General features: G+C 33.8%; 1 protein-coding gene and 1 pseudogene across 1 annotated transcript in view; one reads left to right on the top strand and one right to left on the bottom strand.

Moving 5' to 3' along the window:
* SLC15A5 (solute carrier family 15 member 5) overlaps positions 1–16,701 on the bottom strand; it is a 67,867-nt gene extending 51,166 nt beyond the window's left edge. Inside the window, 3 exon segments of the mRNA XM_016140574.2 lie at positions 2,700–2,869; positions 12,205–12,427; positions 16,344–16,701. Of these exon segments, the coding sequence (XP_015996060.2) occupies positions 2,700–2,869; positions 12,205–12,427; positions 16,344–16,701 (751 nt within the window).
* On the top strand, positions 1,462–1,580 carry LOC118614570 (annotated as a pseudogene).
* Positions 16,702–18,106: the final 1,405 nt, after the last annotated feature.

Here is an 18,106-nt window from a genome sequence, read left to right as displayed (position 1 = left end):
AAAATGGACTAGATACATGAACAGGTAGTTCACTGAAAAAGAATTCATATTACTCTTCAGAAATAAAAAGATGTACAATTTTTCTCATAATGAGAGAAGTATAAAATAATACTTCAGTAAGATACCATTTCTCATCATCAAAATGGCAAAAATGAAAAGTGTGACAATGTGCTGTGTTGGGAAGACTATGAGAAAACAAGCATTCTCATTTTTGGTGAAAATATACATGTTACAACCACTATAGAAGGGAACTTGGTCATATATAGCAAAATTATCTGTGGGTTTACTTCTTGATTTAACAAGTTGACTTGTAGGAATCTACCCTAAAGATATGCTGGGGGAAAATGCAAAGAGAGATATATAAGCTATTCATTAGAACCTATAAAACAGTAAAAATAAAGAAATAACCCAAATGTGTATCAATATAAGACTGGTAAAATAAACAATGGTTCACCATACAATGGAGTACTATGCAGCTATAAAAAGGAATGGGGAATATTTTTATATATAGTTACAAAGTAACCCCCAAATTAGAACAAATGAAAAAACAAGTAAGAGTGAATAATATGCTACTGCTTATATAAGAAGGGAGAAATACATACATATACAGAGAGACATACACACATAAAATTTTAATATTTTCTTTAATTAAAAAAAATGTTAATTTTTAAAAGATATATAAATTGACCCCTAAAGGAATAGGAGAAGATACAGGAACATGTAAATCTTGTTTTACATGATTTAAAACAAAATTAATATTTGAAAATACCTTAAAGTATAAAGAAAAATGGAACAAATCCACTTAATTTAGTGGTTTAACCAGAGAGACTATATCAAGGGACTTCAAAACATAATAATTTTAATGAACATTCCGGGGATTAAAGCATAAAGGAACAAAACTGCAAGAAGAATCTTGAAAGTCTTTCAACAATCTTGTTGCTGGTTATAGTCTAAGATAACTAAGTGTGTCTTTTGGGATAAAGCAAATGTATTGCTGTCATTGAGAACCTGGCTTTTTGGCATAGGAAAAAGTAGAAGATCTGAGTTTGATAAGATTAAGTAAAAATCCTGTAGTACTGCTTTTGACTAGGGTGTTAGTATAATCCAAAATATATGTTATCTTAGAAAGAAAAAAAAGAACATTTTCTAGCTTTTTGCACTGAAAGACCTAGAAATTGTAATAGATTAAGTAGTAGTGAGCATCCCCATCACCAAGACTGTAGTTTCTAAGTACCATTACATATGAAAAGGAAGCACGGTTTTTCTGGAGAAAGAGATGACTCAAAGTTCAGGGAATGAGGTGATGACCATAGATTATCTTATACCAGAAAACAAGGGAGCAATCAAAGAGGCTTCTCTGAAGGACTCAGTCGCCAACATGAAGAGGACCTCACTACCCACATACAAAATAATTTGAGCATCAATGATTGTAGTAGATTAAAACACATTAAAATTTTTATAGTCTACAACCATGCCACCCTGAATGAACCCGATCTCGTCTGATCTCAGAAGCTAAGCAGGGTCGGGCCTGGTTAGTACTTGGATAAGACACTACCTAGGAATACCAGGTGCTGTAGATGTTAAAAAATAAATTAAAAAAAAATTTATTTCAACAAATTAATAATAAAAGTTAAACAAAAGAAAACTAATAGGTCACCTTTAGAAGATACTGAAGCTCAACTCAATTACAAAATCTAAAAACAGAGGGAAAGAATTAGACATTTATCTCTTTTTCTCATTACTTTGCAATACCCCAATGCAGTAGTGAATTTAGGCAAAAAACATCGGTAGGCACTGACACTGCAAAAACAGAGACAATCAGACACTCTGTCTCTGGATTGAAGTATTTAACATCATTTATGAAGAAATTCCCACCACCACCACCAAAAAATCTGAATCTGATTGTCTATGACTACCAGACAATTTACAGGAAATAGGAGGCAGAACACCTGTTGGATGACACCACATGGATGTAATCAGCAAAATTAGACTATTGGAAATGCTCATTGACGCGTTCAGATCCCTTAAAAAGTTTTGAAAAGAGACAGAGATGAAGGGGGAATATATATGGTTTAAGAGACACATCTTTCATTTAGAATATATGGATCTCATTTGGACTTGATTTGATTAAAGTATAAAACAAAACAAATAACAAATTTAAAAATGAAAACAATTAGATTTGAACAGTAACCAAGTATTTGATGATGTTAAAAAATTCCTTTTCTGTGTACACTTGTGAGTGAGACAATGACATTGTGATTATATATTTTTTGTGTTTATCTTAAATATAACATATACATATTAAACACACATACATGCATGCATAAATGGAGTGCTGTAATATGTAGTTTTTCTTCGAAATTACCATTACATATAAAAAAGTGAGTAAAGATAAGTTGATAATCGCTCAAGCTAAGAGCAATATAGATGGGGTTCATATATGATTTTCTTCTAGTTTTGTTTATGTTTAAAATATTCCATTATTAAAACTTTTTAACAAGGGAAAACTTAAAGAAGATAGATGTTATTGATATTCTTTCAGACTCTGTTGCTCCCAAGTGTAATAACTGGCAGAATTTACAAATTCTGTGAGTTGAAAGAGAAGTTATAGGAAATCAAGGAGGAAGGAGAAGTGTCAACAACAACAACAAAAACACCCATAAAAAACAAAAAGGTAATGTAAACTGTGATTTACTTACATTTTTCTGGCTGATAAATCAGGTTAGAATGCATTATATGAAGAGTTATTAGAGCCATAAGTATAGACATAAAGGGAATAAGTAAAACCAGGGTCCAAGCTCCTGAATACTGAACGTAAGATATCCCCAAAAAGACAACAGTTGCATTTAGGTTCATGATCCAATAAAACCTGAGGTACATGGACAGACAAAAGTAAAAATACCATTGAGTTACTTCAGATAAAAATTGCTAATTTTAATGTTTCTACATTAGTAAGTTATAAAATAGTGTCATCTTGGCTGAACTACATTTTGCATATATTGTTTATTAGATTTCTAAATAAGTTTGTACATATCAGCTATGTCTTATCAGTTTCATTATCTTTGTGTCATTCCTATTTAGAAGAGATGTAGAAAGAATGTGTTCTCTTTTATTTAAAGTGGAGGTTGACAAATATTTTCTGTAAAGGGCCCGATAGTAAACAGGTTAGGCTTTGCAGGCCATGTGATCTCTATAGCAACTACTCAACTCTATGCTGTGGAGCTAAAGAAGCCATTGACAACTGAATACATCTGATGAACCTGGAAAGGTTACATGGTTAAAGAATTGAATCTTATTTATTACACTTTTCAAAGTATGAGAAATCTCAGGAATACTCAATTATGCCCAAACCATGCATTAAATCAAAGAAATGAGTGGCCTTTGAGTAAAACTTTCAATATCTCCTCCTTGTGAATAGTATTACAAATAAGTACCTATCTCGGTAGTCTGATTTGCAAGTTCTGGGGAAATAATCTCTACCTCCCAACCTTTCATTGATTCTAAATTCTGCTGCTAGAATTCTATTGCAGAAGAGAAGTCTTAACATTAACTTAAAAAATTACTGAGGTAAAATGAAATATAATAAAAAATACCCACTAAAATACATAGTTTTATGAATTTGTTCAATGTTTCAGTTCAAACACTAATAAATCTAAGTTTTAGAACACTTACCTAGTTAGATAAGGCCCACCTAGATACCAGAATAACTTCCCCTTTGATTAACTCAAAAGTAACTGCTTAGACCTTAATGACATTTTAAAATCCCTTTACCTTTGCCATGTAACATAACATAACCAGTGGGTGATATCCTGTCATCTTTGCCATATTCTATTGGGTAGAGTCAGGTCACAGGTTATTTCCACACTCAGGGGGTTGGGTCTGTCAAGAGTATGACCCTTTAGGGGTCATCCTATGACATCTTCTATACATCTAATTGAAGGAAAGACGAAATAAGAACATGGAATTGGATTGATAATTAATCGAGACCAGCTTCCTTACCTCAACTCATTCCACTGGCTGACTGGATGTGGTGACTTGGCTCTCTACTTTGCCAGCTGACACTACCCGGGAGCGTGGATTAGAGCACTGCCTGTTTCTGCTGGGTAGCGGATAAAGACCCACTCCTCACTTTGCCCTACCAACACTGCTCGGGCTGTGGTGTCTGAGTGTCCTTGCTTTTCCTCAAGAACGTGTGTGTGTGCCTGTGTGTAAAATATTAGATTTCTGTTTCCTGCTGAAAGTACAAGGCCACAGAAGGAAGAAAGTAGGGCACGTATTATCAACAAGATTTTTACTTATGTATGTATGTATTTAGCAGTTTTATGGTTTTAGATTTTATGTAAGGTCAATTATCCACTTTGAATTAATTTTTTAGCAGGGTGTCATGGGTAATTTTTTTCTATATGATATATAGTTATTCCAGCACAATTTATTGAAAAGATAATCTTTTCCCTTTGAATTTTTGGGCATCTTTGCTGAAAATCAATTGACCATATAAATCTGATTCTTTTTTCTGATTCTCAGTTCTGTTCTACTAATCTATACTTATGCCAATACCATACTGTCTTTATTACTGTTTTTTTTTTCTGTTTTTTTAAAGGCAGCTTTGTTGAGACATAACTGACATACGACAAACTGCATGTGTTTAAAGTGTACCATTTGATAAGTTTTGAATATGTATTCAAAATGTATACCCATGAATGATAGTCACATTCAAGATAATGAATATATCCATCACTCCCAAAAATTTCCTTATGTCCCTTTGTAATCCTTCCCGCCTGCCATTCCCTTCCCATCTCCAGGAAACCCCTGCTCTTTTTTCTGTTACTATAGATTATTTTTCAATTGATAGATTTTTATTTTTTGGAGGGGTGGGGTAAAAGAAATTTTCAAGTGTGTACTCTTTTTATCTGTCTTTTTTTCACTTAGCATAATTATTTTGAGATTTGTCTATGTTATTTTTATCAGTAATTGATTTCTTTTTATTCCCAAGGAGTACTCCTTTATAAAATACACCACAATTTATTTATCCATTTATTCTTTGATGGACATTTTCCCTAGCTTATGGCTATTACAAATCGTGCTCTTATGAATATTCATATACAAGTCTCTGTGTAGTAATAAACTTTCATTTCTTTTAGGTAATAATTTAGGAGTGAGATGGTACATATATATATTTAAAATTTTAAGAAATTTCTAATTGGTTTTCAAGTAGTCATAACATTTTACATTACCACCACCAGTATATAAGAGATCCCTTCACATCTTGGGCAACACTTGGTATGGCCGATCTTTAATTTTAGCTATTTTAGTCGATGTGCAGTTTTATTTTGCATTTCCCTGATTACTAATGATATTGAGTGCATTTTCATGGGCTTTTGGCCATCTATATATCTTCTCTGGTGATATTTCTGTTCAAATCTTTTGCCCATTTTAAAAAATGGGGTTGTTTATTGAGTTTTATAGAGTGTTCTTTATATATTCTGGATACAAGTCCTTTTTCAAATATGTGATCGGCAAATATTTTATCCCAGTCTGTGGTTTGTGTTTTTATTCTCTTAACGGTGTCTTTTGAAGAGCAGAATTCTTAATTTTGATGAAATCTAATTATTATTATTATTTTTTTTACAGATCATGCTTTTAGTGCTCTATTTAGGCAAGTTCACAAAAGTTTTCTCCCTCTTCTTCAGAGAAAAAAATTGGGCATTAGAGAACTAAATTCACTCATCCAAATTCTCACAGCTGTGTTATTTCAGAGCCAAGAGTAGCATTAGCCTCTAAGGCTAACTGGACTAAGTATCCTTTTTATACTACTTTCTAGGTCTTTCCGGTTATAGATTTCATGACACCACCATTTCCTCATTAATCTAGGCTTTAACATTTGAAATTACTTCTTACCATGTTTTATATATCATTCATTATAAATATTGTCCTTTCTCTTTGGAATGGTGGTCAGAAGACATGATTGTGTAAATCAATGAATTATAGATAGGGCCCGGTAAGGAGACCAATCACAGCTGTTGTAGTAGTCTGGATGACAACTGGACATGAACTAGACCACCATGATAATAAAAGAAAGAGAGAGAAGGAGATAGATATGTGATATCCATTTGGAAAGGAGACATGTTGAATTAGGCTAGTCTCATTGTTCTGTAAACATGCCTGCTTATTTCTGTCCTATGTGACTTTTCATGTTCTTTGGCTTGCCCTCTCTCACTTTCGAAGTTCCTTATCAAATCTAATCTATTTTTCCTCATTCAGTACTCTATTGAATATTCTACTTCTTCACTGCTCTGAGCTTCCAGAGCTAATATTCATTGTGCAATTTTCACTTTTGTCAGTTTTGTCTTCTTACTTATAAATCGTCAAGCTGCCTGACAGTAACAGCTTATTTTTTTTATCTCCATTTCTTGTCTTGATGGGATCTAGCACAGTTCTATGTCCATAATAAACTGAGAGTAAATGACTAATTGATGAATAACATTGTGCCTCTTGTAAAAAAATCAATCAAACAAATGATATTAAGAAAAAAAAAACTTTCGATAACTGAGCTAGGAAAGTAATCAAATATCAACATGGCTGTTCTGAAGAAACTGACTTACTATAATCCTGTAACAGAAACTTGTCACAATGTAGGCGAAGTACAAAGTGAGGATTTTCTAAGACAACTGGACAGAGTCCGTAGGCTCAGCCTCAGGTCATCCTTTCATGCTGTTGTTGCAAGCTGCACATTTGAGTTGTGGCTGTAGCAACTGAGAGGAGCTGGAGCCGAAAGCAATGTTATATTTCTTTAAATGTTTAAGAAATTCTTTTTTTAATGTTAAGTATTGCTGAGAAAATCCAAGAGGACACTGCGTGACACTTCATTACACTACATGGTATTATAAACCGAATTCTCTAAAGAGGGTCAAAGAAAGTTACAATTATTCCAAGACTTAAATCTTGTGAAAAGTAGTTAGAAGCCAAAGAATTATAGGCTGAATATGTGTAGAAAGAGATTTCACAGAAAGTACTAAATGTATTTGAATAAATGCCACCCAACCTATTTGATTATGTAATTTCCTGAAAGAATTACCTAGTACAGGCATGTTTTATATATGTCTTTGTTGATTCATGGACAGGACAAGCCATAGATAATTAAGGGTGAAATTGTATATATATATCAATTGTAAAAAAATAAAAGAAATAAAAACTCACTGTCTTCAAACTCACCATTAAGACTCCTTTCATCTCATAGCTCACTAGCAAATTGAATATATAAAGCACCTTTCACACAGAAAGTCAGAGAGCAAAGCACTAAAGCAAAACAAATACCAGTGATTAAGGAAAATTTAAAGCAGCAGTAAAAATATGTTTCTTTAGTTTACTTTTAAATATAGACTGGGAACTGCAAATAACTGGGAGTACATGTAAGTGGTAATTTTTTTTGTCTTCATGATTCTATGATGTTGAATACAAATAAGGGAAAAACCTTGCTGCTGCAAAACTCAGCAATATATTTGAGATAATTTATTTTAAAAATATTTACCCTAATTTATTTAGCAATAATTTTTAAATTCACTTGGATATGTTGTCATTTCTTAGTCTTAACAGTTTGACATGCTTTAGACTTACTTTAAGTGATTTAGGAGAAATGGTGTAAAATGATCTTTCCTAACCTGAGAAGTATCAAAGAATGGAAGCAAACTTTCAGGTCTTTATAGTGTTTCTGAACAATTTAAAGAGTTCAGAGTGAACATTTTATTCTGCATTGAACAATATTTAGATAATTCATCAGGGGATTTGTAGCTCTTCAATGGAATAGAATCGAACTGTTTAGAAGAGTCAGTGAAACACAGGTGCTGATCTCATGATAAATGGCTGTTGTCAATCATTGCTTCTTTTAGTGTAACCATTGGCCCATTGAAGTACTTCAAAGAATACTCTGGAAGCCATGGATTTGGAGAAAGAAAGAGCAAATGGAAATTTTACAGCTCTTACTTTTTATCTATAATTTTTTTTCAACAATGCTGTTTAAGAAAAGGCAGTTTAATAAAGAAAAATCATTGATTTTGGTAAATAGACAGCAAGATTAAAGTAGAACGTGTATTTTTCATTAAGAAATTTGAGGGAATGCTTCACTGGCTCTTTCTGGCTCTTTCATTCTTTTAACTTGCTGTCATTCTTTTTCTCTCCTTGTCTTCTTTTGCCAACATATCAATTTTAACAGTTGTTTATGTATATCATTTTCTTATATCCTAAGTTTAAGATCTTTGAACCACCTCATGTTTACTGATGAAAGTAAGTCACTACTCATGCACCTACCGTACGTAAAAGCTACCAAGCAGAGCTTAAGGAAAAGGAGGGGGCAGCAGGAGCAGTAAAAAATAAAAGAAATTTGTCTTTTTTAATCCTTAATATTCTTTTGTTTCCAGAATTATATGTTGGAGAGAAATTCTGAGTGTATTTCCTGAGAACTTACAGTTTTGGCAGAGGTAAAGAAGGTGCTTCTTATTAGGGTGAGTAGGAAGCATTTGTTAAACTTGGCTAGAGCCCATGCAAATAGAATTTTGGAAGGTCTAGTGATTTTTTAAAAAGATTATTCCATGAACTGCCTTGATTTTATTGGCTGAAATACACCTTATAAATTATGACTTCACAATTGCAGAATATATGTAGATCCATATATTTTGTTTCTTTTCTCAAGGATTATGTAGCATTTCTCAATCAGGTAGATTTCAAAGTGTGGTGAAAAATTGCTGTGAATCATCAAAAATTTCCAACGTTTAGTTCCATTTCTTTCCAAAGATATTTCTAGATTACATTTGGAATCCCCTTCCCTTATGTCTCTGGAACTGTTTTCAAAATTCTGAAGCACTTGCTAAAAATGTACATTCCCTAACAATGCTCCCAGGAAATTCTAATCTAGGAGGCTGGGGGCGAGGCTTTCAAACAATGCTCAAGTGACTATTAAAACAGCTTCTGGAAAAACGTTAAGAGAATAAATTTTTACCTCTAGTATTTCCATAAGATAAAAATTATTTAATTTGAGTAAATAAGTATTAAAATCAGAACATTTCAATATGAGACAGATATCTTATAGGGTCAATTTAAGTACTAGCTATTCAAAATTTCTGGAAAGGAATAAGTCTCTAGACTTTTTCAAGAACTTTACCAATATTCTATTCGACCTTTTAAATTGTATGTCGTTCTTTGTGGTAACTAGTTGGCAACAGACTATGATGTGCAGATGTGATGCAAATTATCAGGTGAAGTAAGCAGAGAAATGTAGAAGCAAGGTTTGAGTGTAGAATTTAAAATTATGCTCATGAAAAGACTTAATTATCTACCTTCTTTTTGCTTCCAGAAAAGATTCTGCACAAGTGTACTTACCTAGATAATCACCAGTGTGGTGATTGTTAATTGTACACCTCAGATTTTGGAAAATGCTAAAAGAGCCAGGTTCTGATCTGGATAATAGTACAAGGATGTTGGCAGATTATTGTGCCTTTTGAATTCAGGGAGTTTAGTTTTATTCTTTCAATGAGATACATAGTTGAGGAAGATCCAGTACCAGATGGTAATGTTGGCTGGAAGTGGTTTTCTCACCTACATTTGGCAGCTCTATTCAGCAGCGATGCCTTCAATGCCTGAAACTTCCACTCTACACCATTTAACATGATCATTGAGAAGCTTTAGGTTGTGTAGATACAATGACACATCTTGTTAAAGGTCCTGTAACTAACTATGAACATCTGACATCTGTGCTGAAAATGGAACTGGATGCAACCTTCAAGTGGTTGTATATTTAAGTGCTATGTTTTTTGTTTTTTGTTTTTTTTTTTTTAAAGACACTACTGAAATTCATCATATTAACTGGGGTTGTAATTTCTAGTGGAATTTTTCCCTTGGAGAAATAGATTATAAGTGAATAGACTACCCATTTTAAAGAGAGCCTCCAATTAAATAGGTTCCTTCTTTTGCAGAATTTAGAAAATGATTTAGCTAATAACTTATTTGTCATTTAATAATAATAATAATAGCTATAATATGCTAGGATACTTTATGTATAAGCTATACAACAGCACCATAAGGTATTCCCATTTTGTGGATGAAGGACCTAGGGCTCTGAGAGGTTAAGGAATTTGCTGAAGACCATAAAATTCATAAATGATGAGCCAGGATTCTGCCAGCCATGTCACTGCCCAGTAGGGTCCCTTTTGGTTTTGCCACCAACCCTTGCAGGGTGTATGGGAATAGAGTTAACATTCATTTCTATAAACTGCAACAAGCAGATATTTGTAAAATTTTTCCTGTAGTTTAGTGTTTAAATTGAAAAAAATTCAAAAAAACTCTGAAACAACCAGATTCAGCCTTTAGGGAGTTTACCATTCAAATAATCTTTTCCACATTAAAGAATAGCACCCTGAATCTTCATACAAATTTTTAGGTGCTTTACCTTCAAGTTTAAAAAAAAATTAAAAATAGTTCTTCTTATTAGAGATTTTAATGAGTATAGGAAATAATAGGTAACCAAATTGAAATGTGTTCATTTTAAATTTGGTCCGGTTTCTCACAGCTGCAGAAATTCATTTTCAACCCTCTCCTCTTCCCCCTTTACAAAGTCCTAAAGCACAAACCCATTGGGAGTCCCCTCCATTTCTCAAAGGAAATATTTCATTCATATAATGTCTCCTTTGTAATCAACACTGAGAAATGTCACTTTGATTAAACACAACTCTGAATGACTAAGACCACAGTACAATAAATTCTCCAGAGCTATCTTTCAGAACAACTGATTGCTCTCCAGTCCTAATCCTCCAGAGTCTTATTTAATCAAAATGATGTTGCTAATTAAGGATTAAAACTTCTGAATAGAATAAAAAAGAAGGATTTTTCTTTCTCCTTTGGGCAGGTCAAGGAGGCAGAGTTTGCTATGAAGAAGTAGAGTCCCTTCCACCTTTGGTGAAACTGCATTATTCTCTGACATTTGGACTTAATCCAAAATAGGCCTGAGTGCTTAGTGATATTAATATAAATAAATAAATAAATAAATAAATAAATAAATAAGCACACACGCACACACACACAGAGGGGGAGAGAGAGAGAAGGAAAGAGAAAAAGTAACTGTCTTAGATAGCTACATATACTTAGATAACATTTATTCTAAATTTTTTCATTTAATAATTTTAATAGGAATTTTCTGTAGACATTTTGTTTATTGCTCTCTGTGCATTGCTTTTATCTGTCCCTAATATTATTCATTGCTAACATTTGAAAGACAGAATATTTTTTAAAAATGTTGGCAACCCACTTCACAGAAAAGTAGGAACAAAAGATTTGATATATCTCAGATTTGTTTGACAATCACTGATGAATAACAGTAAAAACAACAAAATCCTCTTTTAAATGCTGAAATGCTCTAGCTTAAGATTAAAATTTCAAATTTTTTTGAATTTGCATTTGGTAATAATAATTGGTTTTCTAAAAGTACATATAAGAACTCATTGGGAGAGGGGAAGATTCAAGGAAAGACGGTTTGGGTTTAGGGAATACAAACTCTTGCAGGTGATTGGGGCAAAGTGGCTGTAAAACAGTAATGATGTTTTTAAAAATTATAGAATACATCTTCTATCCTATTCATCTCCTCTTTTCATTGTCCTGTGATTATATGACCCTGGTCAAATTAGTCTATTCCAATGTAATAAATCCTAAATACAGCTACCACTTATTGATCACCTACTATGTGTCAGGTTCCCTTCCAGCAATATATACATTATTGTCTCTAATAAAACCCAAGAAGAGATATTATTATAACCCTTCAGAAATGATTACATTGAAGCTTATGGAGAATAAATGACTTCATCAAGGTTAGGCAGCTTGTATTAAGTAGAGTTGAGACTTCCACCCAGGCTTGTTTGGTTCCAAAGCCACATTCTACAATACGACAAGCCATTTCACATTCATTTACTGAGAGGATAAATTTATTAATGTATTTCAAGAAGGTGCTGGTAAGTTATGTTGGTCTGTACCTGACTCATACATTCCCATGGTTACTGATTGAATTGTTGTCACAGGTATCAACATATTTTCAATTACCCAGCTCAGTTAATGATAAAGACTGAACTACTACCATCAAAATGGGATCAGAGTGCAAACAATGAGAAATCCCCAAAGGGAGAGAAAGGCCATAAACCTGTTTCTCTTCCAACTAGTGTTACCTACCAGTTAAAAAATAAAATTCGGTTCTGTGATCCATACTCCTGAAGGCTGCAAGCACCCAGTAGACAAATGACGGCTCTTATTCCTCCAGTGCCGAGGCAGATGGCCAGCAGTGCTACGTGAAACAGCCTGTTCTGCTCTTTTTTTGGTATGCTGTTAATTATATGGTGAGTACCTATATAGAAATCTTCCAAGGGAAAAGCAACCACAGATAATAAAGCAGTGCCTGTAGACAGAGAAAAAGGAGAATAAATATGACATAAACCAATTGAATCATCAAATCACATCACAAATAAGATTTTCCTGTGAAAGGAGCATCATGATTGTCTTATTAAAATGTTTGTTAATCATTGTAATTCTGGAGATAGCGTGATTTTTCTAAATGTGAAAATTCCTTCAATATATGTGTTTTAACTAATTAAAAGTCCTAGTTCCCCACCTGAACTATCTTTTTTTCTTAGAATGTATAAGAACATAATTTCCATTTTAACAAAATTAAAACAGTTCAGAATACATCATGTAAGAAACTAAAGATTCCTGTAATCCCACCCCTAGAGAAAACCACTGTTAACAAGGGTTATTTGTTCTTAGTCAATAGAGTAATAGAAAACGTGATGATCTCAGACATCTCAGAAGCCTGTTAAATAAAACGTTTTAAGAATAACATTATTGTAGTTAGAGGAGAACATAGCTTCTTTTTGCCTTTTCTGCTTCTCTTTTTCTTTTTAATGCCGTTCTTATTTCTCTCATTTCTCAAGCAGTGGGGTGAAGTCTCCTTTGTCACACACAGAGGTGGGAAGGCCAGCAAGAGTGGTGTGAGGCAGATGATGCAGTCCAAGTCATGGAAGGGAGGACAAACAGTGATAATGGTGGATGAAGCATTCCTTGCAAGGACTACACCTGAAGAGTTTCCCTGTCTAATAGAAATTATGATTCAATTTCATGCTTTTGCTAAGCTCTTTATAGTCTGTGAAAACATTTGCATACTATATTATTTCTTCTTGGAAAAACTTTGTGATGGATTTTCTTATTTCAATTTTCCAAAAAAGAGAAGCAGGAAAAGGGAGGAGGAGGAGGGAGAAAAGGGGGACTAGGGGAAGGAGAAAAAAGAAAAAAGAAAAAACAAGTTCAGTGAGGTTAAGTGACTTGCTCAATGTAACTGAGTAACTCAGATGTTACTGAGTAACTCAGATGTTACTGAGTAATCTTCCTTTTCTTGGAATTCCTATTTTGAAGTAGTCAAATTATCAATTTTTTTCTTTATTAGTTTAATCAGTGAAAATAGCTTCTCCATGTTAGTTTTTGTCTTTCATTTTATTAATTTAACATTCATATTTTTGGTATAAATTTTTATATAGTTAGTTTTCTCAATTAGACTACGAATTCCTTAAAGGCAAAAATGGGGTCTAATTTCTATCTAATTTTTGTCTCTCTTATGGTGCCTTTCACAATGTGAGGAATATATACACACAATAGTTATTTGGTAACAGATTGATTTACACGAGGTGAAGCCCTTTAAATTATTGAGTTTTCAGTGTTTCCTTTTAAGGTTAGCTAGATGTGACACAACCTGCTGTTTCTCTGCCACTCAGTGTTCATCTCTGGAAGGGTGATGTGAGGCCTGACGAGGCTAAGGTTATCCTAAGAGGATGGGCAGAGGAGTTATTTCCTGCAGCAACCATTTATTTAAACACTTTTAGTGGTACTGTTGTATAAGTTAGAAAGGCACTTCACTTACATCTTTTGAGAACATGTCATAATATACTGATTTCATTAGATCAAAATTTTACTTCTGCTATAAAATTGATATAACAAAAATAAAATCTATAAATCTATGGCAAAAAAAAAAGGTGTCTCTGTTGTGTGCGGTTGTGCACTGCATAATCAGCACACCTGGACGTTATAGCTCAGTATAAAGCACCAGGATCTGTCATGTCCTGTTTTAGGTGGTGGGGGTCCACTGGCTCTTCGCTTAAGGAGTTAATGAGTTCAAGAGAGGGCAGACATGCAGGTGGATAATTACATTATGATGTAAATGCAATTGAATAGGTGTGATCACAGTACAGGTAAACACAGGGAATTGAGCAACAAACACTGCATGGATCTTGAAAGAATATCAGGATTTTTCAAGTCTTGGATTTGGGGTTTAAAGATAAAGGTTAACAATTTCAGGCATAGAAAAGAGCATATGTAAGATTAGAAAAGTAGGAAAGTAAGCAAGGATAAGTTTACCATGGTTGAGACGGAAGTTAGGTAGATTCAGTACAAATCTTAAAGGTTCTTATGCACAAAATTGGATTTCATTTTTAGATAATAGAGTCAATATATAGATTTGTTCTTTCAGGAAATCGGTGTTGTTTGTGGAAAGGTATATGGACCGGAGTAACAGTAATGGCTGAGCCCAGCAGGTAGGCCATATTCATAGTCAAGAAAAAGAACGCTGCCTTTTCAAGCTAAGGTTTTAGCAATTCAGACAGAAAACACATTTTTGGTAGAATCTCTGGTACTTAGTGACTAGTTGGAACTTGAAGACAGCTGTGAGTGGAAGACACAAGTAAATAACTTTTAGTAAAAAAAAAAAAAAATGGAGAGTTTGACTTAGCTGTTTTGTTTGCTAAATTACAAAGTCTGAATTTCAGTGTTTGATTTACAAGGGAATTTAGACTAACAGAAGTTACCAAGTGCTACTGATAGGGTCTGTTACCAAGTTAAACAAAGTAAATCATTCAAGCCCTTACTTAAATGTCTCCTTATCAGAAAGTATTATCTGATACAGACTAGAAACCTTGTCACTGCCTAGTCTGTTCTGTCCCCTTACTCAGAATATTTTTCGTCATGACACTCATTAGCACCTGACATAGTATCTATTTACTTATTTTCTCTCTCTCTGTACCAGAAAGTCAAGAATAGAGAAGAGACTGCTTTCTTTTTTGCTGTATTCCCAGATACCAGAACAATGTCTGGCATAGAGGAGTCAACGAGAAGTATTTGTTGAATATTGAATGAATATTTGCCATGCAGTGACTTAGTTTTTATTTCACAGAACTGAAGCAGTGAAGAAGCTTACTAGTTCGCATCACACTCTAATCTATTCGATGAATGGTAATTTACCATCTGCCTGAAGTTATGTAATATATTGGATACCGTATACCCATCCCTTCCTCAGTTCCCCTGGACCTGCTTTTTTACTGTACTTCTCCGTACTGTTGAATGGCACACTATCTTCCTAACTTCCTCAGCTCAGAAGCTTGGAGAGGATTTTTGTTCCTCCATCATATTTGTGTCCATATTTAGTTGCTTAGCTTTTATAGTTTTTCACATATTTTCTCCTGGATTGATACCTCTCCATTGTGTAGACTATCATCCTGAAATTTTTCTGGTCTCTATTTACCCTCTTACTGTGGTTGTCCATCCTGATAATTGAAGAGAAGTATTTCCAAATGTTTTCATCATATCTTTAGTAACTCCATATTGTCTAGGACAACTTGAACTTTTTGGCTTAAAATTCTAGACTGTTAATCAACTGCTCTCTCTACCTTATCAATCTTGGTATTTCCTCCAACATTTCTCATAATCACTTTATTCTCAAACTTTTGTAGATTTATTTATCTTTCTCTATGTAAAGATGCACAGTGTAGTGTTTGAATTCATCCGTTTTTTAGCGTATAGACATAGTTCATAATATAAAAATCATCTTCACATGCAGTCTTAATTAATATATGACTAATTAAAAGACCACTGTTTGATGAAAACATTTCTCAGTTATTCTACATGAACTTCAAAAACCTTTTTAGCACATTTCATCTTAGTTGTGAAGCAAATTAACTTCATGTTTCACATAGCGTTTGTCATGAATTTGGACTTAGAGTGGGAAGGGGGCATTCTCAGGAGTACAGAAGACAGACATGTAAAGAGGTAATTATTATAAAATATAATCAGTGCAACAATATAAGTATCAAAACATCTTCTAACACATATTTACTAGCAACCCTCAAACAATACAGAAGATGAAACAAATTGAAACAGTCTTCATTTATTACATTTTACTCTAAGAGCAAGCTGGAAATAATATAAACTAAAAAATCTAACAAAAATCTACTTAATTAAGTTGCAAAACAATCCAGTCAGAAGAGGACACTCACCCAGGAAATGCAGAAATAAGCAAATATATACCAGTTTGTTTCTTCCTAGATAGACATCAGCAAACCATCCCACGAGCACAGGGGTAAGGATTGAAGTTCTGATAAAACACAAGTTGAAAATGGCTGCTTGGTAATTGTGATAGCCAAGCTTGACAGTGCAAAAAGGGATCATATTGCAGACGACTTCAAAGTAAGCGAACCTCTCACACATCTCCACCAGAAGCAAACAGATTCCAACCCGAATTTTTTTCACAGAGCATGATGAAGAGAAGTAACCAATATATCTTACAGTTTTCTCCTCAATGCTATGACTTAAGAGTACTTTCTCTTCAGTTATTTTAAAGTCCGTAACAGACATGACTACCTTCCTTGAATACCACTTATGTTAGTGGTTTGAGTTTGGTGAGTTTTTACCTCTACCCTTCTAATTAAAAAAATAAATAAGATCTTTGCTTCGAATTTCACAGCTCCATGCTAAAGTTTCATAGGACGTTTTGCACATTAATGTTGTTCATTTTGATGATCCAGGAGCACAGGAGAGAAGACATGAGTATTTAATGCTCCTTCCCCACTCCCTTGGCCCCTCACAGTAGCCCAGTGTAGCCAAATCTGATTTGTTTGTCTAATTACTCAGAGGCTAAATTAGGCTCTTCCTCCACAACTATATTGAATTACATGAATCCAGTTGCATATGTGTAAAAACTCATCTGCCTCACACTGATAAAGGTTTAAATTCTGAGTCAGAAGAAGCAGTTTTTTAAATTTGAGCATTAGATCAAGAAATAATTTGAGTCTAATAATTTCTGATACTTTAATTAAACAAGCCGGAACAGTACCAAGAGATAAAGTGCGAAAGGAAATCTGTTTTGAGGGGGCAGGATACCTTATCATTATTACAATTCTTGTTATTTTTGGTTGGAATTCTGATAAGAAAGCTAATTAGGTAACAAAAGTGCTAGTACATTTAGGTAACAAGCAGAGTTTGCAAGAAGCAATTTCAGTGCACTAATGAAAGGAGAAAATATTAAACAAAAACCTTCTTCCTTTAAGTTGACCCCATGCTTGTAGAGCAGCAGCCTCTCGGAGGAAATCAGAATCAAAAGGCACTATTTGACTCCTTATTACTAGTAAGCAGCAGGAGCGCGCAACCATCTTGTACATGCTTTGGAGAATGCTAGATCTGGTATCATGGTGACCCTCCAGCTGGGTGAATGGATGTTAGCGTTCTATTTTGGAAAGCAGGAGGGTATCAATATATCTAAAACCAACCAAACAAACAAACAAACAATCAGTAAAAGAGAACTCTTCAATATTTAGGGGTTTAGCTGCAAGGACATACAAAGACAAGGTAATGGAACTACTGGGTCAAAGTCATAATAATTCAACACATGGAGAGTGAGGATAGGAATGTTATTTTCATGTCAGAGTCAGAAACAAAAGACTGATAAGGGCTTTTGACTCTGATTTTCATCTTTTGACCTGAAAGAATGGGAGGAAAACATTTTGTTTTGACCCCTGCTAACAGTCTGATTGTAATGGTAGTTATTTTCATCTGCTCAGCATCACTTCCCCTTTCTTTGGTAACAATGCCCTGTTTTTCCTTTGTGCAGAGTGATAATGCAATTTATTATCCAAATTTGGACACTTTTGTGAGTGAAAGTGATGCTATTTATAGTTATTCTTGAAAAACAATTATAAATTGGGACTGTTTAGGGCAAATCCTAATATGTGGTCCTCTTACCTTTGGGAAATAAATTTCATCT

The sequence above is a fragment of the Rousettus aegyptiacus genome, unplaced genomic scaffold (assembly GCF_014176215.1).
Source record: "Rousettus aegyptiacus isolate mRouAeg1 unplaced genomic scaffold, mRouAeg1.p scaffold_m13_p_2, whole genome shotgun sequence".
Classification (NCBI taxonomy): Eukaryota; Metazoa; Chordata; class Mammalia; order Chiroptera; family Pteropodidae; genus Rousettus; species Rousettus aegyptiacus.
This window is presented reverse-complemented; position numbering and strand designations above follow the sequence as displayed.